The sequence below is a fragment of the Colletotrichum orchidophilum genome (genome assembly GCF_001831195.1).
Source record: "Colletotrichum orchidophilum strain IMI 309357 chromosome Unknown Scaffold_17.1, whole genome shotgun sequence".
Taxonomy (NCBI): Eukaryota; Fungi; Ascomycota; class Sordariomycetes; order Glomerellales; family Glomerellaceae; genus Colletotrichum; species Colletotrichum orchidophilum.
In genome coordinates, this window is record NW_019172973.1 from 438,821 (window position 1) to 462,801 (window position 23,981).

General features: G+C 51.6%; 4 protein-coding genes across 4 annotated transcripts; 3 read left to right on the plus strand and 1 right to left on the minus strand.

Annotated features, from left to right (window-relative positions):
* Positions 1-5,495: 5,495 nt before the first annotated feature.
* On the plus strand, positions 5,496-7,034 carry CORC01_03023 (uncharacterized protein; the record flags this gene model as incomplete). The annotated part of the gene is made up of 5 exons (XM_022614673.1): positions 5,496-5,552; positions 5,764-5,814; positions 5,869-5,949; positions 6,538-6,729; positions 6,792-7,034. 5 exons carry the CDS (start codon positions 5,496-5,498, stop codon positions 7,032-7,034), a joined length of 624 nt encoding a protein of 207 aa, XP_022478974.1.
* A 971-nt stretch (positions 7,035-8,005) lies between these two features.
* CORC01_03024 (uncharacterized protein) lies at positions 8,006-9,226 on the minus strand (the record flags this gene model as incomplete). The annotated part of the gene is made up of 1 exon (XM_022614674.1): positions 8,006-9,226. One exon carries the CDS (start codon positions 9,224-9,226, stop codon positions 8,006-8,008), a length of 1,221 nt encoding a protein of 406 aa, XP_022478975.1.
* Positions 9,227-9,953: 727 nt separating this feature from the next.
* Positions 9,954-11,220, plus strand: CORC01_03025 (uncharacterized protein; the record flags this gene model as incomplete). The annotated part of the gene is made up of 2 exons (XM_022614675.1): positions 9,954-10,445; positions 10,558-11,220. The coding sequence occupies 2 exons, from the start codon at positions 9,954-9,956 to the stop codon at positions 11,218-11,220; spliced, it is 1,155 nt and encodes a 384-aa protein (XP_022478976.1).
* A 4,378-nt stretch (positions 11,221-15,598) lies between these two features.
* CORC01_03026 (WSC domain-containing protein) lies at positions 15,599-20,630 on the plus strand (the record flags this gene model as incomplete). Its single annotated transcript, XM_022614676.1, has 4 exons — positions 15,599-15,708; positions 15,870-17,029; positions 17,095-19,094; positions 19,155-20,630. The coding sequence occupies 4 exons, from the start codon at positions 15,599-15,601 to the stop codon at positions 20,628-20,630; spliced, it is 4,746 nt and encodes a 1,581-aa protein (XP_022478977.1).
* Positions 20,631-23,981: the final 3,351 nt, after the last annotated feature.

Genomic DNA, 23,981 nt, shown 5'->3' on the forward strand with positions numbered 1-23,981 from the left:
AAGCAAGCGGTCATGAGAACGGCCACGCTTTTTTTTGGCAGAGTTTTTGGTGCAATCCGCGAGGGAACAAGAAGTTCACGTTTGTTTGTCCAAATTTCCCAGTGATGGCCGCGGTTCCAATAATTATGGTGAGGCATTTCGTGCTATTTGGCTAAGGATAAGGTTCATCGTCCTTAGATTGGGATCCCATTTGGCTGAATCTGCCAGCTCTAACAAATCTTCATGCATTGATTCATGTATGCAAGTATTTTCTGTGGTTCGCAGTCCGTCTGGGAGACTCTTGCCTAAAGATTGTGTCTCATTGTAGCAGAAGCTGTCCGGTGCCAAGTAACCGAGGGCTTCAAAAGTCCTCATGAACTCTAGTCGCGGTAGATGGCTGGAATAAATAGAATGTTCCGAGCTCTCAAGACTCCCAGATACTCGCGTGAGGTCCCAATGCTTTACATACTGTATTGACGAGACGATGGATTCGGCAGTTTCTTATGTTTGAAGCCTCCATTCATTTGCATTTCAGGCGGTTGGGCGGTACTTGAAAGTCAGAAGTCCATGGGAACGGACCAGGAAAGACAACATCGCAGACCACATCTCTGATTCGAAAATATCGAGACACGCGACATTGCGCGGGCGGCAGGTTGCATTTGCCAATTCGGGTATTGGCATCGGCATGACCAGTTCAGCTCCCAAGGGGGGATGATGGTTGGCGCGATTCGACGAAGAGCTTGCAGAAGCCCAGAGTTCCCTCATTGAGATGCTGTCGGTGTTTGCAATGGTCTAATTGCCACGGTGTGCAACATCGGCAGGCTCCCTACTGATCATTCTGGTCGAGATAGCTCCAATCTCCCCTCTTGTGCGCAAAGCTTCAGCACATTCGGAACACTAATCGTGAATGTTCTGAACTACTTCAAATTTACGAGAAGCATTTGCGTGCAAGGGAGAAATACAGTGAAGACTCGTGTGGTACGGCTCGGATGTAAGAGGTCATCGTCTTGCAGCCCTAGGTATTTTCGTAGCCGCTGGATTTTCGCTACATTTGGATTAAGTGGCTGTTTGACAGAGCTAAAGTGTTTTGCATTAAGCAACAAAGGATCAAATTCTCTGACGTTCTTAGGTTGAGGCTGTCTCCGCTTGATTGTTGCTAGAAACCTTGCCATGTTCCCTAGTTTGCATTTTTGTTCGTCAACCTTGCATTGGAACTGAGGATACCGCACGGAGGTTTCAATAGCTTGCGAATGCTGTGATGCTAGATATAGTGCCGCGAGACTTGACTCCAAAGGATCAGGTAAAGCTACGCCTAGGATTTCGCAAATGCTTAAGAAAAATTCGGTCGAAAAATTCTCCAAAGAGCTCTTGTGCAGTATGTTCCGCTGAGGGTTAAGTTAATACATCGAAATTTTTAGGATCTTTAGGTCCAGTTGCATTTCATCTCCAGATTTCAAATTTCTGGGAAACGCCGGGGCTCATATCATGTGCGAACGAGAAATTGAAATGAAAATGATGGTCAAATATAGATGGGAGCATTAGTCATCGGAGATACACATTTCAAGAGGCGAGAAAGTTGGCAGATCCCGAAATCAGACCTGCGTAGAATGCAAATTTCATAAGTTTTCTTATGGGGCGGTCAAAGAAATACTCGTAGCACCTGGCTGACAAAACATTGCACAATGGCACCGCTCTGTGACTGACCTCAACCAAAGAAAAAGGTCGATCGATGCATGAATTATTCGTCGATATGACGACATTGACCTCGGCTATCTAATTTCATCATACATAGCCTTACCACTATAAAACAATGAGAATAAATTTCGCATTTTGGCAAAGAGGATCTTGTCCTAGAGACAATTCTTCACTCTAGTCGTCTTGAACCCGCCTGCCTGCATCGTGAGTCCATATTTTATGAAGTCGTAGCACGACCGGAAGCTCATCCCCAAGCAAACCAAATAGGTCCAACTTTTGCAGAGTTTTGAAAAATTAAAATTGGAATAGAGTTACAAATCATGCAGTTCCGCAAGGCCAACTCGCAGTAGCCCATCGTAGCCTTTTCCCATCTTCCAGCCCCCAGGCTATACTCCTACACAGTCTCCCCATTCCAACTCAATAGCTAGAGGAGGATCTTTGATGGGGACTACGAGAACTGGATATGATCGAGCGTTACAATCAGTGGCCACCTGTTCAGGTACGTCACGGTGTTGAGTCCTTTGGCGTATGCGTCGCTCCATATCCATCCTCAAAGTCCTCATGTGCTTTCCCGGTTTCAGTCTTCGCGAATACCATGGTGTGTCATCTAAACGCCTAAGGCTTTAAAACACAACTCAGTGCTGAAAGATACCGCCCTTCCTTTCCGGCAACATTCGTGAGAGTACAATGCCGCCCAGACATTATTCAGGTGAGCATCTTTTTCGTCAGCTCTCGTACAAGACAATTTCTTTCTTGTCGATTTCATGGGATGCGATATACATGAAAAACTCTTGTATTCTTCAGTCAGTCGGTCATTGATGCTCAGAAGTCGCCGGAAGAGAGGTGATGAAACGCGGTGTCATGAGGCTCATTTTCAGTCCTCCATGGTACTTTGTCTCAGCGTACGGCCTCTAGCATGATATGCCATTCGGAAAAATCCAGTATAAGAGCTCTACCACCAAAAGCTACAGGATAAAGTCGAATCTGGCTCCCAGACTCTCGGTGAGTATTCTTGAGGTTTCGATCTCGCTCTAGATCCGTGCAGTCTCGTCCATACGTTGCACAAATGCGTCGTTTCGAGTTCTATCGCTGCAAAGCTCCCTGAGCTGGACATCGCGCAAAGGCGAAAGTGCCTCGAGGCATTCGAGTATGGCCCGGTGTCAAGTTAAGATCTCTTCTATTTTCAAAGGAATCATTGGCCGCATCGGTCGTTGAGATTAGGTTTGCGCACTTTCCCCCTAAGGAAAGTCTTTTTCCAATAGAAGGAGGGATTTTCAGGGGGAGAAAACGAAAAGTCAGTCCTGATGTGCGGTCGGGGAGAAAAATAGCCGAAACCATCCTTTCTGGCCCAAGCGGTGGAGCTGTCATTATTGCTTTTGCGAACTGAGAAGTCATCACCTAGATTTGTGCCATGAAAGGGGAAGAATATATCGCAACAGTAATCTCCGCAGGATCTGATGCCACGCGCATGCGGCATGGTGTAGCTCAACATCAACGCAAGAGGAATTGACTCCGAACTCAGATGCCGAATGTTTGAGCGATGTCTTCGTCGGCGCTTCATTGAAAGCAACATACTCAACTTTGGCCCAATAGTCGGTTGGTTGGCTGTCGATTTTCTGAAACTTGATTAGAAAGCTGATTAGGCGTTTTCTATCAAAATTGATTCGTAAATGAAACGCTTTTAAACACGTAGGGACGCGTTCAAAACGTTAAAAGCGCCGGTTTTTCTTCTTCTCCATTTCTTTTCTTTTTTTGAGTTCCCATTTTTCGACCTCTTTCTTGCTTTTAAAAAAATAATTAATCCAACTAGGGGGGAATTCTTCTAGCCAAATCAACAAACTCAACTTGAGCCTCACACTTGGTTGGTTGACTGGCGATATTTCCAAAGTAAGCTGATTGAGTAGTTGTTGGAGTTGCTTTGAGTGAAGCGCTGGTCTTCGTACCTCGCATCCGGAATCAGATCAAACTAATCCCGTCTAAGGTAAGACACATATAAGCCATAACACAACATATTGTACACGTCAGGAAACATCCCTATGTCAAGCACGATGGTTTCAGTCTAACAGACGTCTTTTCATGTGACATCCTCCACGAGCTTTGTACACTCACAACTTATGCTCCTTTATTTTGAAGCAATTCAAGCTCCTCCAAACCACTTTATATACGCCCTGCTGTGTGCTCTGACTTATGACATCATGAATTATGTACGAATTGAGCGTCGCATAAGCCGGGCCCTATTCAATGTACACGGGATAATGGAGATTCCGATATTCAGCTTACTCAATGCATCAAGTAATCGGCGCGGCCAAAAGTTGGTTTCCGCGGCCGCCTGAAAGTATGAACTGTGGAGAGCGGATGAGTAACTCGGCTTCAATACGAATAGCAAGGATGTCCACAACTTATACGAAGCCCTCGTACCATAATTCAAGGACCCACTAGTATTTCCGCGACTTATACGGAGCCTTCGTACTACATGTGATTCAGAGACGCATGCTCGCAACTTATACGAAGCCCTCGTACCATGATTCAAAGAACCACATACAGATAGGCAGAAGAAATGCATTCTTCATGTCAAATTGTGCTTCCAAGCAACGTCCAAAGAATACCTCTTTTCAATGTGGCTGACTACCTACCTGAATGCAAATGTCTGCCCCACAGCTTCCATAAGCAAGAATGATCCAGATTTCATCATCTACCTTATTCAGAAGGTCTTCAGAAGCCTCCAATTGTTCCGAGGGAATCTTCGGTCTATTGCAGGGTTTCAGCCGAGTCCAGCCGGTAGCAGACCCCTGACCTCACTCCACCCTCCGTCCCACCACATCTCAGCCGAGAAGCCGAGATATGGTGGCAGTGATGGGTAAGGTGAGGTGTAAACCGCCCGGCCGGCTCCTCTTACTAAAAGCTTGATTCACGAGGCATGACTCTGCTGTTCAATCTCTTTTGTAACAGAGTTCAACGTGATCACCATGGCAGTATTCCCTACAGCCTCTACAAATAACAAGACTGGGTCTCAGAGGCTTGACAAATCAGTTATGCAAGTTTTGCAAGACTATTACGGAAAGCTGTAGCACATCACCAAGATCTTCTAAGAGAGTATTCTACCAAGCACTGCTCGACAACAGGGGACACGCTACGCACCCAACCAGGCAGCTAGCGAGGGTCGACAGCGTTACTCACGACCTTGGCTGCATTTTGCGTTTTGCGGGAAATAATGCGCGACCCAAAGTATCTTGACATGCATAATCCTCACACGGGTATCCGGACCTATGGTAAAAGCCATTCTTCTACAGCCACCCGTCTGACTGGCAACGTCATTCTTCTGCAGCCATCCGTCTGAGTGGCGACGTCATGGGTCCGATTTTCCCATCATGCGGGTATGAAACTTTTAAGCATCGTTTTCTCGGGACCTGAGGAAGAGAGACCGAGATCTATTATCCACCAGTGAACCCCAGGGTGATCTAGCTGTATATCATGATACTTGGGGCGTAGCTGCTCCACGACGATCCACCAAATCAACAACTGAATCATGAGCATATCCACTTTGTCTGAAAGTCAAATAGAAAACCGTCGACTCAGGTCAGCAGAACATCTTGAAGGTCGGCGTAGCCTTCCACGAGCCCGCGGTGCCCGGATACTTGGATGGAGAAGCAGCCGTTGAATGCATATAACTCTCAAGGCTATAAGTAGGCTGCGTCTTCTGCCACGGTGATTCTCTCCAGGAAACAGGAAGAACCATCATTATCTGCAATCTCATTGTCTCATTCCACATTCCCCAAGCCGCCTTCCACAACACCGTCTATTTTCTTACATTTCAAGACAAAATGCAGTTCAACATCGCCTCAGTCCTCATCGTCATGAGCACATTCTCTTTGGGTGCTGTAGGTATGTTTACTCCCAATTTACTTAAAATCCTTTATTCATTCTTGCGTTTGCGAATCTTGACTAATTCGACATGTTCCCATCAGCTTGCGTCCAAGCTGGTGGTAGGTCTCCACCACGTTATCCCATCTGACTTTGAACGTCCTGCTCTAGGATGGAACGAAGAGCTCCAAAAACTTCGACTTAGCCAGCTAACTAGCTCGAAAATAGGCGCATGTCAGGTTGGAAGCAACGTCTGCTGTTTGGGGGCTGATTGCGAGGGTAAGTTTTGATCTACCCAGACAGTTGTGAGTCGCGATCCTGATTCTTGATCAGCTCATGTGCCAGGGGGATCCGCTGGTTCTTGCGGACACTAGAACCGCTCCTAGAACCATTCCAAGAGCGAGGAATCTGTTTGTATGTTGTACGGTATGGCGATAAGCCCGCGAACACTAGCCAAGCAGAGATACCCTGCACCAAGAAATGAATTACTACCCTCCGCAATGTTTCGTATAGATGCCGTCACTGTGCCGCATTTCTGTGCAGAGAGAAAAAGAAGACAGAGAAATGTATTCCACAGAACTTGCGAGTCACACGTAGAATCGTTCTTGAGATATATCATGGGTAGTCTAACCCTGTTCCTAGAGGGCTTTAAAACACCTAGCCTACTACGTACGCCTAGATACAATATCAGAGCACGACGTGGGGATGAGATGCTTTACATCCCCCGCTCGTATTATAAGCATTTGGTGGATCCCTCCGAGATGATTAGTAGCTGCGTCACTACGGATTCGGTCTTTGGCCGGGGTTTGTAAGATCTTTGTCCCTCCGATGTCTTTTATGTTGATGCCATCAAGGTGTTTATCTTGACATGAGAAAAAAAACCTGATAATCCACGGATCTTGATTGGAAAGCAACTGTGAATGTGAAAGCCAACTTGATTTTTGCTTGCAATGTTGGATATTCAATAGAGTTTTCAAGCCGGACAGGCTAATAAGGCAGCAGAACGAAAACTTCAAAGAATCAAGTCTGCCTTGCGAGATCACCGACTCATCAAGCTACGGCGACCAAAGAAACCTGCTCAACAGGTCTAAAACTACCACAGCTATTTCCAATTCAGACCACGAACACGTCACCAAGACCGTTCGGTATCATGTCGATAGTGTTGTGAAAGCGGACAGCGCCCTACTCGACCTTGTGTGTCACAAGGTAACCACGATAACAGGTTGAGAGCGCCAGCTGACGGCAGCCTCTGCCAGGCTCTTACAACAACCTCCATGCATTCTTGGGCACATGAGGTACGAGCGCTTTTTTTCAAGACCCGATACGATGTCATAGGCATCATTCCGACGGATTCTCTCGTCAAGGTCGACATGGAGAACACCCCCGACGCGCCGGCGTTTACGGACTTTCGCCCGTTGATCAAGGTTGATGGAGGTCGGAGGATTATTGCAAAGATTTTGCACGCTTATGATTGTTGGATAATTCAGACCACTCTGTGACTGGTGTAGTCCGACCAAGGGAAATTGTTGGTGTAGTTTCCCCAGTTCCGTTCCTCCCTAATCCCGGAACAAACCCACCTGCTGTAGTCGTTGCCGATGAAATCATTCTATACGTACCTTATCTTTGGCACTGCATTCTGGCTCCCGCTCACTGAACCACGAGACATTGAGTTTTCTCCCCGCAACTTACTAGTTCGTTCTCAGTCTCAACACGCCCATACTCCGTTCCATGTCTAGGCATCGGCCAGCAACTTGCAGCGGTATATTGTCGGTCTCTCCGGATCTTTCAGTCCGCAGTCCTCACAAGTGCGCCAGTAGTCCGCGTTCTTCCGCGAAATAAGCTTTTCCTAGGTTTTCCCGACACACTGGCCCAGTTGGAAGCGGTCCAAGATTCCGCAGCCATGAGTCATTTTTGCAGCAGGCCCAGAAGACTGCTTTCTTGCTCCCATCACCGCGGATCTTCGTACAATTATCTTGGAAGCCCCAGGAGGGGACTTCGGCAGGGGCCTTCATCGGTGTGTATTTTTGTTGCTCTTCATGATTGACCATCATTCGAAAAGAGCTTCACAGCAGCTTATCGAGCTGAGATGGAGCGGTTGAGGAGTCCTGGGAAGGTAACAGCCCGTCGACATCAGGAAGGGTAATGCAGACCGGTCAAGGTGGACTTGAGCAAGCCTGATGGACTACGTTCTAGATGCATCGACGCGGCCATGCGTGGTGGTAGCTACTACTGTAGGGCTGCTTCGAAACCAAGTAGGGAAACTATCTATAGACGAACGATTGATTCTCTGTTTCCTAGTCACTATTTGATGGTGAAAACACTACAGAGAAACTGTCCTGAACTTGTTGTTACGTTGTTACCCTGCTTTGGCTGTATGAATGCTGACGTCGACTTCAACTCCCAAGGAAGTACATTTCCACTTGCCCCATTTCGGACGTCCAATACCACTGTGCCAAAGTATACTTGATACTCAATCACTTCCCTTGAATCCCTTCGGATCACCTTGATCCTCCTCTCGATGCTTATCCCTCTCTGCTGCTTCGCGCTGCAAGGCCTTCTGGGTCAATCTCATTAGAGGCGTAGGGACTGGGTGGTCCTCGTGATCTCGCAGTCGATGGAAGAAATTCCGAGTTGACGATCTGGATGTGGTCGCCTGATGCTGTCGAAGAGCCCCAACGTCGTGATTGTCGTCACTCAGCTGATCGAGCAGCGACTTGTACGCATTCAAGAGACTTCCAGGGTCGACAAAGGGTCTTCCTCCGGAAGGAAATGGTCTCTCAATCGGTCCGAGCCCCTCCTGGAAGTCAGCCCATCCATCTCCATGTTTGCACATGGGAGGTTCAATGGATAACAAAGACATCTGCCAAGCGTGGTTCTTCTGAGGGAAGATGATGCGGCCGAAGCCAGTTTTGCACTCCTTGATGACGAGATTGGGGGTATGCTCCTCGTCCAAGAAAGCCTCAAAGAGCAGTCTGAAAAGTCGAATCGGAATTCGCAGGTCCGGTTCCTGGGTCAACTTGTAGAAGGGAACAGCTTGCCAATATTTCCAGTGCTTGCCATCTTGTCGGTGGGGGAGCAGCTGCCAATTGTTCAAGTAGATCGTGAGCTTGCCAATGCTCTTGAGTGACCCAATGAACTGAGCGACATCTGTAGCTTTCGCCCAGTGACAGAGAAATGGGACATCACATTGCTTCCAGAAGCCCTTGACGTCATGGATGGGCTTGTTTCCAAATCGGGCTACGGATCTACCTCGAAGCTGATAGTGATGCAGTGGCTCGTCGGCGAATACTGGACCGTTGAAGTGGATGTGGATCTCATTGATCTGTCGAGCTTCACGAAGAACGTCGAAGACTGGGTTGTCCATATTGTTGATGTCGAAGCTGTGCACTGGGTTGAATCGGTTGGCGAAGGGCCCGCCTGTCACAGGCTCGGCTGTCAAGGTCACCCAGGCATTCTTCTGGCACGTTGCCGTGATGAGGATGCTGAGGTGAGGGATGTGCCCTCTTGCACTTTTGCGGAACGCAATTGACGATGCCTCTCGTGAGATTTGTCGGGAGCAGTTGAGAATGGCCAATGGTTTGGGTTTGTCTTTCTCTTTTCGTCGCTGCTGCTTGGGAGGAGCGCAAACCAGCGCCCATATCTCATTGCGCAGTTCTCCAGGGAGCTTCTGGAGCAGCGGCGTTGGGGCCATTCCTGTGAGATGTGCTGGGCTGACTTGAATATTGCAGTGATGTTGTGTCGCAGTTGATAATGGTAAACCAAGAAAACAAGGACCGACCTGTCACATGTGAAGTTCTATCAAAATACGAATCGATTAGCTTTTAATGAGTCGAACCGGGCGTCATTCTCACCTTTGTTTGTTTTTTTCTGGTCAGAGTTCTCCTCTTTCGTACACAATCCAGTTGCTTTCTTCTCAGCGTGGAAAACAAGCTGCAAGTACAAGGTGAAATACCGGGGTAGTTCACCTCATTTATAGCTCATCAGTCATCAACGGTGGTCTGGTGGATGCCAGAAGGTAGATGTTTGTGTAGCATCGGGCTGTTGACGAAGCCCTTGAGGAAGAAAAATTACTTGAGAGAAAAAGAGAATGAAAATTCAGGTCATTTATTTGACGTACCTACCTATAGTGAAATGAGGCAAGTGCAATACCTGTGATGCTTCCTTCCCATGAGATCTTACACCAGGCATCCCAGACATCACGTGATCCGGGGAAAAAGCACCCACTTAAAATGTGTGATCCATTCCAGGCTGAACCTGAAGCTGAGTGCTTGTCGATGACTGAAACGAGGATGCCTCATTCACTCTTGTCTTCAATTTCTGATTCCAACAAATCGCCATTTCCTTGATCAAACTCGCCCAGAAATCCGATTCTGCCGTCATTTTCACATCGAAAATATCGAGAATATAGCGGCTTGACCATGGGAGGCTTCACAGCCCAGCAACCGCCCTTATTGCGGCTGCCCCCAGAGCTCCGCAACACCATCTGGGCCATGGTCGCCGAGCCTCTCCCCGTCGACTTTGATTTCAACTGCGACGAGCAGCCCGTGATGGGCCTCCTTAACACCTGCAAGCAGACAGCCAAAGAACTGGCGCCGCACTTGTTCCCCCGCAACAAGTCGGACGAGGTACCATGCCTCACGATCCGCATTACAGCAACTTGTCGAAAAGACCAGTGGATCACCATTGCATCTTCGCATAGCTCCCACAGCACAGATTTTCCGGCGCCGCGCTACCTTCACATCAACAACATGGACAACCCCGTGTTCGACGAGCTCCGGGGCGCAGCCAAGATCAACAACGTCTTTGTCGAGTTTCGAGGACCGTGGTTCCCAGTCGACGCGCCGTGGTACTCCCCACAACATGTCCCTAGGAATACGGGCGATTTCCGTTTCATGATGCTTAACAATGATGTATGCCATTTCTCTACTGTATCCAAATCCATCTCCGACTTGACTTTAAGGGTCTCCTCAATGCCCATTCCATCAGACTATGATTGAACATAGCACTGACTACCTGCCCTAGCACCAAGGTGAACCTACCTATGACAGCGAAAAGTTCTGGCGCCAGTGGCAGGTTCCATTCCTCTGTCATTGGGCAAAGGCCCACGACGTGGCACATTTCCTCGGTTCCCTCAACATAGGAAATCTCGACATCCAGTTCATCGACTGGAATAAGAAATGGGCCATGGTGAGACAGCGTATCCTGCCCTTGTACTGGGATGCCTTTCCGTTCGGAGGGAAATGGAAGCGCGTTGGCGTCCCGGAACTGCTTCTCGCACCCTTCAATCGCGCAGAGAACATTCCAAAACTGGTCGACGAGCAGAAAGTAGTCACGCGATTTGGACCATTGAATCTCAGCAGGCCGCGAAAAAATGAGCTTCTGCGCTGCTACCCTCGTCCGGAAGTTCCTCTTGTTCTTACTTGGTTACGTTCGGACCGACCTCTACCTCTGTTCTTTTACCATAGCAACCCCTGCACCCTCTCCGGAGCTGAACCTTTGGTGGTGGACTTTGAGGATTTAGGGTACCGCTTTCTGTCGCTGCTGGAAGAGCTGGGGGAGGAACACTACGATACATGGGCGTTGCAGCAACACCGAGAGGCTACGCGCAATACGTCGGCAGACAACTTCTTTCAACGGACCGTGGGCCGAGTGTATCAAGATGATTCACCTACCGGTCAATCGTAACGGGATGCAGGGAGCGTCGAGGGAGAATACGCACTGCACTCATCGCTTATGACAGATCTTGCAATGTAACACAGTACATGCCCTTTCCATCAGATCAAGGTTGTCAAAAAATATGAACACCATCAGACAGCCGGACCTCAACTCCCCATCGGCTCACTTGGTCCAGGCACTTGGCAGTGAGACGCTCTGATAAGCAGGTTCCAAGGGTCGTGCTGACCGCATGATCAGACTGTGAGGTGCCTGCAATCTCTGCAGCAGTCTGCAGCCGCGCCCTCTTACGGCAAGGTCGGCTGATTCAATCGGCACTGCCCGCATTCAGTCCACGTTCACTCGAGTACATGGCATCAGCAAAACAGGTGCGCAAGAAACTTGCAAGACAGCCACAAGCGCAGGGACCAAAAGGACGCGTATGAAGCTGTCGTCGCTGTCTCTGTCTTTTGCTGGTCTCCGTCCCAAACTGCCCAAAATGTCAGCTGTTCAGCTGTTCAGCTAGCCTACCTAGTTCTGCCGGTTCATCCGCCCCCTTGGGACGAACGCACCTAGAATAGGAAAATAAAAAGAAATTCAAAAAACGCTAGGGCAGACAAGCAATTCGGCGTCTGAGCGAAAACGCGAGCGAGTCAACTAGAAGAAAAGTTTGGGGCGTCACTTGGTCAGTGTCCTTGACGCCTCACCGTGAGGTCGCGATGAGGCGTCGACTTATGTCTGATTTACGAGGTGCGAGACAGCGCTGGCGGCTTTGGTTTGTCGCAGGCCCTTTCCCCTCCGATCTCCGTGCCGTCCGGCCCGTGATGCGGATGTGAGCCGACGTTTGTTGGTGGTTGATTTTGGGGAAAGACGGGGAGCCGGGGGGTGTTGGGGGGTTTTGGATGTAGGTAATGTAGGTAATATAGAGGAGCTGAGGTTAAAGAAAGGGAGTGCATGAGGAGATGAGGTTCGTGAGATGATGTGGCCTGATGAGAAGAAGATCATCCTCCTCTTGAGTCTTCCTTAGGCAGGTGGTAAGGCACGACGAAAGAAGTCACGGAAACGAAACGGAGAAACTTTGAACAGATTCCCTCATTCTCGCCGACCGAGGTTGCTCACTTGGTGAGGGCTTTTTGATGACGGGCCGCAGTTGTCCCCAAGGCACGGAATCAATGGTCTCCTGCAAGTCAGGCTTGTCAAGCTCTTGGCGGGGCTGGGTATTGTCCGGGCGGAAGATGGCCGGAGGAAAGTCAGAAGGGGGAAAGACAGAATGGACAAGAATAGGGGACCAATGAGACAAGAGTTGAGACAAATGTGAGTCCCGGCCGAAAACAAGAGGTGATCGCAATGGGGAAACAGGCGCAATCCAAATTGGGGTTTGCCAAGGAGTACGCAAACTGAGACCGGAAATGGGGAAAAGTGAGAGATGGACGAGAGATTATAGGAACTAATAGGAGATGGGGTGAAGAAAAGCAAAAATACAACAGCTAGGGACAATGTACAGGTAAGGAGAGACGTTGGCGGTGGGATAGGATCAATACGAGAGGCGCAAGGAGGCTCTTGGTCGAGGTATCTTTCTGTCCGTCTGTCCGTCCATCTGTCTATTTAAGGGTAAGGCTGGTAAATTCAGAGTGACAGAGCCGTTCGTTTGACAGAGTTTCGTGAGGAGTGTACCCCAGGAGGGACCCCGAAAGGGACAGGGCTTGAGTTTGCATGAGTGGCGTCTGGCTAACAGGTAGCGGCATGTTTGGGTCCGATCTGTTCCTGGATTACCTCGTTGGTGCTTTGTACATAATGTGGTGTTTCTTTGCCGGCCTGAAACGAATGGGGCGTTGGGCTCTTGAGCGCCATCTCTCGAGCTAACGGCACATCAAGTCAGTCAGTCAGTCAATGAATCAGTGAATCAGTCCACTCGAGGAGAAACTGGCACCAGAGACTGAACAGAGTAACCAGGACGAGGCAAGCCAGGAACAGGGACGTTACACGTGGAGAGTGTGTCTTTGGACCTGTCTCTGTCAGTGGAGGACACCAACGAGTCTAGCGTGTCGGCGACGCTAGGCTTGAGGGAGATTAGAGGCAGCTGCATGTCAGGTTGCTCGGAGAGTGCTATTTACAGCCTTCAGCGGCAGCCCTTGGCTTTTGGGGATTAGATGCAATGCAGTCATGCAGCAGCACCATGCCTCATGCTGTACGATCTTGGAGGTATTGATTCTTGGGATGATGTGTGTGTGCGCGCGTGTCGGATGGCCTTGGCGAACCGTTGGTGATACAGGCTGGATAGGATACTAAGGTATTGTCTGCTTGTTGTTGTTCTTTGCTTTATTTGATGCGGCGGTGTTCGCTACCAGTCTTTGGGGTCTTCTGCACGAGACCCTGCAACGAAGAGGCAGGATCGTTCGGGAGCTTGTGTGGGCAATGACGGACTTGTGTCAATGCTCGACTCTGCCCACGAGGTATTTTGAGTTGGACATGAACAAGGTGGGCAATAAGGCAAGGATAACTCGGACCATAAGGTACGAACCACTTTTGCGCGATGACAGTGGGCATTGGAGACGCGAAACTTCGGAGACTGAGATGAAAAACAGGGGAAAAGGCCAAGGGAGGAGAGCACGGAGGGAGGGCGATAGGTAAGGCAAGCACTGGTAAGGCCTTACTTGCCTAGGTACGTGGGTACCTAGGTAGCGTCGGCAAGACGGTTGACTCCAGCAAAGAAACTTGGGGTGGAGCGAGCGGGGCCCGTCGGGTCGTCGGCGATTAAACCGAGCCACTCTCGCAGCGCGCAGCTGGCGGTGTGGGTCGGTTATATGGAGACGGCCCACGGTGCCTCATTTTAACCGTATCTGATCTGGGCCCATCAGCATCCAGCAGGCACTGGCAGGCAGTCGCTCCTCTCCGCAGGCACAATCAAATGCTGCTTCTTTCTCCTTCAGGAAAGTCGTCAAAAAAGTCCCATTTCTTCGCCCACACACAACTCTGTCATCCCGGCACCAACACAAGCACACAAGCAGCACTCCCTCCATCCGCCCATCATGTCTTTCTCTCGCGGCCGCTGCCCCTTCTCACCGAGATCGCGGCGCACAACTGTCAAGTCGCAATCCGTCAATCCCTGAATCCTTGAAGCCGTGAGTCCCATCCTCGGCCATCGACTAATAATCGTATCCCTTCCATCCATCACATCAGTGACCAACCAGTCCTCGCCCTGCGTTAATTGACTTTCCACGCCATCTTTCCCGAAAGTATCGACCGGCCGTTTCCCTCCCGTCTCGCCGGCCGCCCTCCGACGCCTCCCATGATGTGTCACATGGGCCAATGCCGAGTCTTCCATGACCCGTCCGCCGTCTAAGCCGCCAGGGACAGACAGACGAAGTCACCAAAAACCATCCGAACGTTCTCGAGCTCCCAATCCTTGGCCTGAAGTACCTAGTGTGCCCCAAAACACCGGACGGCGTGGCGTTCGCAGCCCGCATACATCCGCCGATCCCCAATAAAAGATACCACCATGTCACTGCAGCATCGCACCGGTACCAGCCCAACGTTGTTGTTGCATCGCAGCAAGCATATTCTTCGTGTCGCCTTCTAGTGCCGAGGCTGGCCCCTTCTCCCTTTCGCAGGGTGGCGTCGGCCTTTCTACACTAGGTACCAAGGTCTCCCGGCTCCGTACCGCTCACTGCGATCGTCACGTTAGGGGAGGGGGGTTGCTCGCCTTCCGTTCCGTCGTCCTTTCCCGAGTGACAAGTCGGCAGCTCGGATCACAGAACAAGGCTCTCGCACTCTGTATCTGTACTCTCTATCCGTATAGCTGCAGCACGACAGCGCCATGAAGGAAACCCAATGGCGACAAAGGCGTTGGCGCAGGGGGCCAAGCCAATGATAATATTGCTCGAGGCCAGTCTCGAACTGGTCCAGGACTGGTCCATCCCCCTCCACCCCCGGCCTCGCCTGCGCATACCTTGCCGCGCACTGCATCCCAGACCTACCTAGCCTGCCCAGCTCCTACGGCCTGGTGACAAGACGCCGGCTCACTGGTCAGACCCCTGCTTCCGTCCCCATTGACCGACTGTCCGGGGTGGTTTAGGACTTGAGGCCCTGTCCGCTAGCCTTCGAGAACGGGCCGGGCTGCGATGCATCATGGGTGGGCTGCTGATGCCACGCCAATCATCCATGGGTCGGCCCTGCATGGGTCCCACACCTTGTCGTTGCCCGTGGGCGCAGCTTGGTGCCGAACGCGCTCGAGGCCAAAGATCCAGTTTAGAGATAATATCGAGAGCCGCCCTCCCATCTCTGCCCATGGCCGATGGAGATTCTGCTTTTTCCCATCCCCTCACGCCCTGTTTGTGCTTCCTTCGTTTAGAGCCAAACAACCACAACTTCACCCGGCCACCTCGCCAGTGAAGCTCACAAGCCCCTCATCATGGCTTTCAAGACGTGGGTGATGACGGCCCTCGTTGGCCTTGCCAATGGTCTGGCCTCAACCGACACCATCACCTGGGGAGGCGACAATTCAAGAGCCGGGTACCAGACGTAAGTACACGATCCATTCACTTGAACCGCATATCCCCCATCCCTCCCTCTCCAACGTCAACCGTCTTTTTATCGCACCAGGAGCGATCCGCTCGGTGGGGGAATGTCATCAATCATGAAAATCAAACAAAAGAGACCTAACGCGACATCGCATCGTGAAGAAACCACAACATGGACCCCTCCGTCGTGGGGAGCTCCCAGTTCGGCCAGCTCTTCCGTACGCTTCTTCCCGGTAGCTACGGCAACGTCCCCGAGCAGATCTTTTCTCAGCCACTCGTTTATACGCCCGACGGCGACAGCACTCAATATGTTTACGTCGCGACTACACAAAATAATGTCTACAAAATTAATGCAAAGACGGGCAGCATCGTCGCTTCCCGCAACCTCGCTATCCCCTTCCTGTCTCTCGACTTGAGTGGCTGCTATGATATCGAACCTCACGTCGGAGTCACCTCCACTGGTGTAATTGATGCCACTACCAACACTCTCTACCTCACCTCCAAGACGTACGTCGACCAGACATTGACCGGCGTTGCCCAAGGACGCCCTGCCGGACGTTACTACCTCCATGCCCTGGATGTGAATGACCTCAGCGAGAAACCCAATTTCCCCGTCAACTTGGAAGGCATCGTAGCCAAGAATAACCCGATTCGCTCTTTCAATGGCGGCATCCACCATCAACGACCTGCTCTCCTACACGTTGGCAACTACATTTACGCCGGATTCGCTTCTCACTGCGTTCAGTACAACTTCACTGGCTGGATCATGGGCTTTGACAAGACAAGCGGTGCCAACGTCGAGCGTTTCGCTACTGAAGGTGACGGTGTTCCCGTTGACGTCAAGGGTGGTGGGGTCTGGATGTCAGGCGGTGGTCTCGCTTCCGATGATGCCGGCTCCTTGTTCTACGCCACCGGCAACGGATACGCCTCCCAACTCAGCACGATTCCCGTCAACGGCCGCACGCCCCCGACGTCTTTGGAAGAGGCCGCGGTTCACATGACGATCAACGACGACGGAAGCTTGAGCCTGGTCGATTTCTTCATGCCATGGGAGAAGCAAGCTCTCGACGGTGCCGACAAGGACTTGGGAACTAGTCCCCTGCAGATTCTGCCCAGCACGTTCTCCTGTGGCGACGTCAAGCGCATTGGCGTGGTGACTGGAAAGAGCGGCAAAACTTACTGGCTCAACCTGGACGACTTGGGCGGCTATCGCAATGGCGCCAATGGCCTGGATGATGTGATCCAGGTCTACCAGAACGAGAACTCTGTGTACGCAGGTGCAGGTGTCTACCCCGGTGAAGGTGGTTACATCTACATCAATGGTAAGCGGAAACTTTCATCTACCTCCAATACACAACTTAGTAAGCAAGTCACTGACCAAGTGTAGTCATTCAATACCCTACCCACGTCTTCAAGTTCTCCTGTGAGGCCGGAGTTCCCTCTTTCACCAAGGTTGCCGATAGCCCGCAGAACAACGCCTACATTCTGGGTGTCAGTCACGGCACTGTCACAACTCTCAATGGCCAAGCTGGCACTGGTCTTCTCTGGACGCTGGATGTACAGGGTTCGCAGCTCAAAATCTTCGAAGCCGTCCCCAAGGATGGTTACTTGAACATGATCAAGTCCTTCAGCGTTCCCGGCAGCACCAAGTTCACCAGAGCCGTCTTTGGTGATGGCATAATGTACCAAGGCACCACCCAAGGCTACCTGTACGCTTTTGGCTCGCCAGTCACGACACCAATCAACTGCACGGCCACCAACGAATTTGGCGTCGTCAATGTCGGTTCTCAGAGTGACCCGCGCACCATCACTTGCACAGCCGTCATTGGCGTCACCGTTTCAGACGTCGGCCTCGATGAGGCTGAAGACTTCACCCTATCCGGAGTTCCCACGCTCCCTCTTACTCTGACTGCTGGCCAGACCTTCACTATAGGCGCCTCATTCAAGCCTACTACCGTTGGTCTGGTGTCTTCCGACATCGTCGTCAATACGACCAATACGGCCGAGGGCTACAGCCAAGGAACCCATATCAGACTCACTGGTACTGGTGAGAGCGCCGGCCCTTTGCTGTCCATCACGCCTCCGACCATCACTTTCCAAGGCGTCATCGCCGGACAAGAGGGCGGAACGGATGAGAGCGTCATCTTGTCCAACCAGGGTAACTCAGCCTTGTCCATTACCGACGTCCAATTCTCTACGACCAGCGCACAGGGACCCTTCACCAGCTGGGATAGAGCCACTGCTTCACTTACCGTCGGCAAATTCACCCTCACCAACGTTCCGGCTACGATCCCCGCCAACACTGCTGTTACCGTTCGCATCGCTTTTGACTCCTCTGTCAGTGGCACCTTTGGCGCGTATCTCCAGGTTGTCTCCGATGGCGGAACCAAGGCGTTTACCATTGCTGGTTCTGCAGGACCCGCTCCCGTAGCTCTCGTCGAGTTCCAGACGCCTGACGGCACTGGATGGGTCGAGTACGATGCGGCCAAGAACTTCACTTTTGGTAACGTCACCGAGAACACTTCTAGGGCTCTGAAGTTCCGCGTTACCAATAATGCTACTGAGGGCGGCGTCAAGCTCTCCCTCACTGTCTCCAAGCCGCCTTTTGGCATTGACGGCATCATCCAAGCTGCCAACCTCGTCGACCTTGCTGAAGGTACTATTCTTGCTCCTGGTGAGAGCGCCACTGCCACCTTGATTTGCACTGTTCCCAAGGCTCAGTGGAACACCGATTCATACAGTGGCACAGCTCCTTGGACCATGAATACCAATGACCCCAACTTTGAGAAGCACTTCTTCACTTTCGAGTGCACTGCTGTTGCCGAGCAAGCACCGCCCTTGCTAGGCGATGGCCAGGGCAAGTACCGCTACATTGGCTGCTACAAGGAGAACAACCCCGGTCGCCAACTTGCAAACCAGTTGTACGGCGACGACACGAGCACGAACGCCAAGTGCATAGCTGCTTGTGCTGAGAAGGCGTACGTCTTCTGCGGTACCCAGTACCACACTGAATGTTGGGGTGGCCCCAAGATCCCTACTGAGAAGGTCGATGAACGCAACTGCAACTTTGACTGCGGCGGCGATCTCAATCAGATCTGCGGTGGTAATGGATTTGGAGCGAATGAAGGCGGAGCTTACATTTCGGTCTTTGCTGACTCGGTTCAATGGGACGGCAACACGACAACCCCTACGCCGAATCCGGACCCCTCGGGTCCTGAGGTGAACCCTGGCGTCGGGCAGTATGTGAGCGAGGGTTGCTACACTGAGCCCGCGGACACGCGCGCCTTGCCAAACCTGGTCACTACAACAGGGAAGACTGTCGCTCTTTGTATCGAGACTTGCGCCGCTAGCAGATACACCTATATCGGCTTGGAGTACGGAGGAGAGGTGAGTCATTCTATTTCAAGTCTATGAACTGTGTCAACGTGATAGCTAACAGGAAGACAGTGTTGGTGTGGTAACACTCTTGCTACCGGCTCAGTTCCTGCCGATGCCGCCGATTGCAGCATGCCTTGCGCGGATAATAGCACCGAGTACTGTGGTGGATCTTCCAGGCTCAACCTATACAAGCTCGACGGCACCTTGCCTGAACCCACGAACGCAGTCCCAACCGGCGCTACCACAACTACATCAGCGGCTCCGACTTCGACCGCTCCTCCGGCAAACGAGAGGGTCGGCGACTGGCTCTTCCAGGGTTGCTATACCGAAGGAACTGGTGTTCGCGCTCTCTCTTCTCGCACGTACGCCAACGATTCAATGACCCTCGAATCTTGCGGCGCTTTCTGCGAGGGTCTTGCGTACTTTGGTACAGAGTACGGTCGCGAGTGTTGGTGCGGTGACGAATTTGGCACTGGCAGCGCTCTCGCGGCAAACCAGAAGGACTGTTCTTTCCCCTGCGCTGGTGACAGCACTCAGTTCTGCGGTGCTGGAGACAGACTTCAGGTTTACCTCTACTCGCCTGTGAGCGCGAATACACCGACTGAGGCTACCACTACTGCCTCCGCCTTCGCCTCCTTGGTGGTTCCGTCTAATGAAACTGCAACCTCCACCGCAACTGAGACTACTCCGGCCGACAAACAGGGCTCTCCGACTGGTAGCACCAGCAGCACAACGGCCTTCTTCACTGCGTCCAACTCTACCATCTCTAGCGCTCAAGTGACCGCCGAAACTGTTGTAGCCACTCTTTCAGCAAGTAACTCGTCCATTCCGGCGACTGCTAAGGCTTCAACTACCTCGTCCACTACGTCAACCACAAGCCTGCTCAGTACATCGGCCCTCAACTCAACCTTCTCGCCTACTCTGGAGCAGGTCACCACCTCACCGGCCACTTTGGCCACTTCATCGGCCTCAGCAACTGCGCTCTCCAACAGCACAGTCCCAGCCACTTCTTCAACCTCGACCACTTCTTCAGCCCTGGCCACCTCGTCAGCCCCGGCCACTTCTTCAGTCCCACCCACTTCTTCCGTTCTGGCCACTTCGTCAGCCCCGTCCACTTCCACATCTTCAACCACAACATCAACGTCTTCCGCCACCCCCACACCGACCGGCCCAGTAATCTCTACCGGCAACGAAAACTTCACATACTACGGCTGCTTCTCGGAGCCGCAGGTCGGGCGTCTTCTCCCCGCCCAGATCATCAACCGCGAAAACATGACCATCGGCATGTGTCTGAGCGCTTGCTACGACAAGAACTACGCCGGCGTCGAGTACGGTCGCGAGTGCTGGTGCGGCGACGCCCTCAACTTGGGCGGCTCAGATGGCTCGACGCCAGCCGCCAACGTGACGGCCAAGGACTGCTCGTTCACGTGTCCCGGTAATAGCACCGAGTACTGCGGCGCCGGTGTGAGGTTGAGTCTGTATATCCTCAAGGATGAGCTTGAGAAGCTGCAACAGTCCAACGCGACGATTTCGTTCAAGTCGTAGATGATGATTGAGGGAGGTATAATGTCTATTCTTATGTGATTAATTATAGAGGACTACGGCCACTGAGTTGCGCGGCAAACGAATGCAGCCTTTTCTTAAAATATAATATTGATACCTACTATATAACTTGCTTGGGAGCAATTCTTTTGATCTTGGCCTCGGCGGACCAATGACCAACGTGATTGACCTATGATGCTAGTTTCAATACTCTAAATGCAGTCAAGCGCAACTCGAGTTGACATCCTGTCGTTGCCTTTCTTCTTGACGCCTACGCCGGACTTATTCCTGCACGACCTTCGTATTGAGCACTACGGAACGCCAACATTGCAGAAGCCTTGCATGGCAAGGTATCCGTTGCGCTTTCTTTTTTCGTCTCTTGCGTTCCACCTCGTTCATACCCATTTCGGGGTCAAAAGTCCCTGTACAACTGCGGTATTCCGACCGGTGTAGACGGGCCAGGTTGTGGAGCACCATGCTTCGTTGAGATATTCCTTTCGGCCTCATACCCACTCGATTTTGTTCAAAAAGAACAGATCAATCTCAAACATGGTGTGATTTTATTTTCCATAAGCAAAGCAAAGGCCAAGTGAGTAAATATGCGTCGGACGTCAAAGTAACACAACTCTTGCTTGTATGCGGTGCGAAGCAGCACCATGATACTTCTTCTTGCGCGGAACATGGCAATCTCGGTATCCCAAGCGCCCTGTGATGGAATACCGTGAGAAGGATACGGTACGTGTGGGACAGGACTTGGTCTGCAGCTTTGGTCAAGGTTGTTATCCGAGAGCAGCTTGCCCATTGAAAAAGACTGCACATGGTGGCCACTGCCGAGTTTCTTAGCCGCGGGAGTCGATCTTTGTTTGATCGACACTTTGCCGAGCTGCAGATGCGCCATTGACATATTGGAAATTGACAAGAGTATGTACGTCCATGTATGCACATGTGGTCTCGTCATCGTTTTTCCAAGGTACCGGACCAATCGTAAGTAAGTATCCGTATGTAATGTACCTAGGATCAGATCATGCTCACATATGTTCCTGAGAAGGATCGACAACGTTCCCGCCCCCTTTCAGAGAAGTGAGTGCGGTGAAGAAGGGGGGAAGGGAGATGCAAGGGAGAGAAGTCTTGGTGATGTATGATCACGTAATCCTTAATGGCCTTTTCCTTAACAGAGATGTGAAGATGGGAAGAGTAAGGCATAGCGGCCGGTACGTTTGTCGTATTTGCCGTCTGTCGCGGGAGGGAAAAATCCCATGTTTACTATTGAAGAGACTTTGGGCAAAGTTGGAGCTTGAGCTCCCTGACCTCAACAAGGATGGACCATACACCAAGGGGCCACGAGGGCTCGGGGAATCAGGCCACTGCGGCAGGCTGCAGGATCAAATAGCGGGCCCCCCTCCCCCTCCCCTTCCTCCTCGGGTGATGTCGGCCCAAGGATGTTTTCCCTCAGTCTACTCGGCTGAGATGGCAAAGGCAGCGAGACGAGGCGGGAAGCGAGGCATCAAAGCAAGGCTGAGCCCTTGCTTTGTGGAGTTTATCGGGTGTGGCTGGACCTCGCTGGACCTCGCCGGGCTCCGCCGTGTACTGTTTCCGGATGGTCTGAAGCGCCGCCGAGCTCCGGGACTTTGTTTGCCCCAGGGCCCCCCGGAGGAGATGAGCGGAGACTTTGTACGAAAAGATTCCCTGACTGGGTTTTACGCGCGTTCTGAGTGGGTGTCTCTGCGCCTTAGGCACTCCTGTTCCTCATACTACGTACTATCAAGATGATTCTTCCACAATGCTAAGCTAGGTAATGAGCGCTAGAAAAGTATTAGACTCTCTGCGCAACATCCCCGAGAAGTGGATCTCGAGGCCTCTTGGCGGCCCCGGGCCTGGGAGGAGCCGGGGAGGAGCCGGCACAACGTTATTGGCAAACGGCACGGAGTTGAGGAAATCGAGAGCACCGGGTCCTTTTGGTATCTCTACAACTCTGCCTTGACATACTAGCCTGTTTTAAAGACTTGAAGATTTTTGGCAGAGGGAGTTGCTATGCCCTTTGTGGGCTTTCGAGTGGTGTTTGGTTGTTTGGTCGTAAAACAGAGTAGTACTTACATGACCCTTGGCACCGTGGCAACTCCACTCGTATGCCTGTGCAGATACACCCGGGGGAACAAGAAAGAGACGGCCGCTTTTCCTTACATCAGCCATACAAAAGCGGCCATTCATTCTGTCCTCCCCGGGTGGCAGAGACTACGGTCCGGTCTCAGTCGCACAAAATTGGACCGGCCCGGGTGAGGTCTCACCCCGCTATGTCTCTCTCGTGCTGTTCATTGACCCCACTCGGAATGCTTCACGAAGTTGCAACGCCGTAAGGACCCGGATGCGCGAGGTTGATCCCGCCAGCAGTGGGGGGATGAGGCTGGGTGTGGGGTAACAATTTGGGTGGGTATCTGCCAACGCACCAGGCTTGCATTTCGCGATGCAGGTCCGTTCAGTCTCGGTGAGTTCAGTTTGTATGTCCATGGTAAGGCAGGCAGCGGAAAACATGGGGTGTTGTATGAGGGCCTGGAATCGAGGGAAGACGAGAAAGTGGTCAACGAGTTGCCAATACCTTACTGGATGAAGGGTTTTGATTAGTAAAGCCCAAGTAGGTTGAGCATGAAACGCAAAATTTGTGAAGAAAAAGAATTTGAGAAAGAAAAATATGTCAACCATAATTGTGGCGTGACTTCTACAGCAAACTCAAATTCCGGTTAACTGGCACGATATTACAATGCGGGTCCCATTATGAGTATTTGGCGCCCGGCATTTGCTTTTCTCGAGCCTCAGCCGTCGGCCGCCTCCCAGAGTCGCAGCCAAATAGAAAAAAAAGGTGGAACAAAGTCACGCCATGCGACGGGGTTGCCGCCATAAATGTCTCAAGCAAAACTAACAATAGGTCAGGTACCTATATTTCTCTCGGCAAGATGAGGAATAGAAGGGCCGGGAGAAAAAAGATTTCACAAAAGTTGGGACTTACACTATGGGGAAGAGCCTTCATGTACGCGTCGTATAGGTAAAGAGCCGGAAAGTTGGCAATTCTGGAATCAGGATTACGCTGTGCCCCATGATCGATGCCGGGATGAGGCCTGGCCGCAGGGTCTGCTTCGTCCCGACTTCAGCTCGCGGTATGGAGTCGAGCCACCAGCGGGAGATCTGCGTGACCCCTGTCAACCGCGGACCGCGCCCAGCCAGAATTAGAGAAAAAAAGTGTCTCGACAAAGAATGCGCTGATCTGATCGTGGCAGACGGGCACTGCAAGCCTGAGTGGACGTCTATGGGGCCAAGGTATATGGAAATCCGGGGTTGGGGAGGCTGGGACCCCCCCCCCCC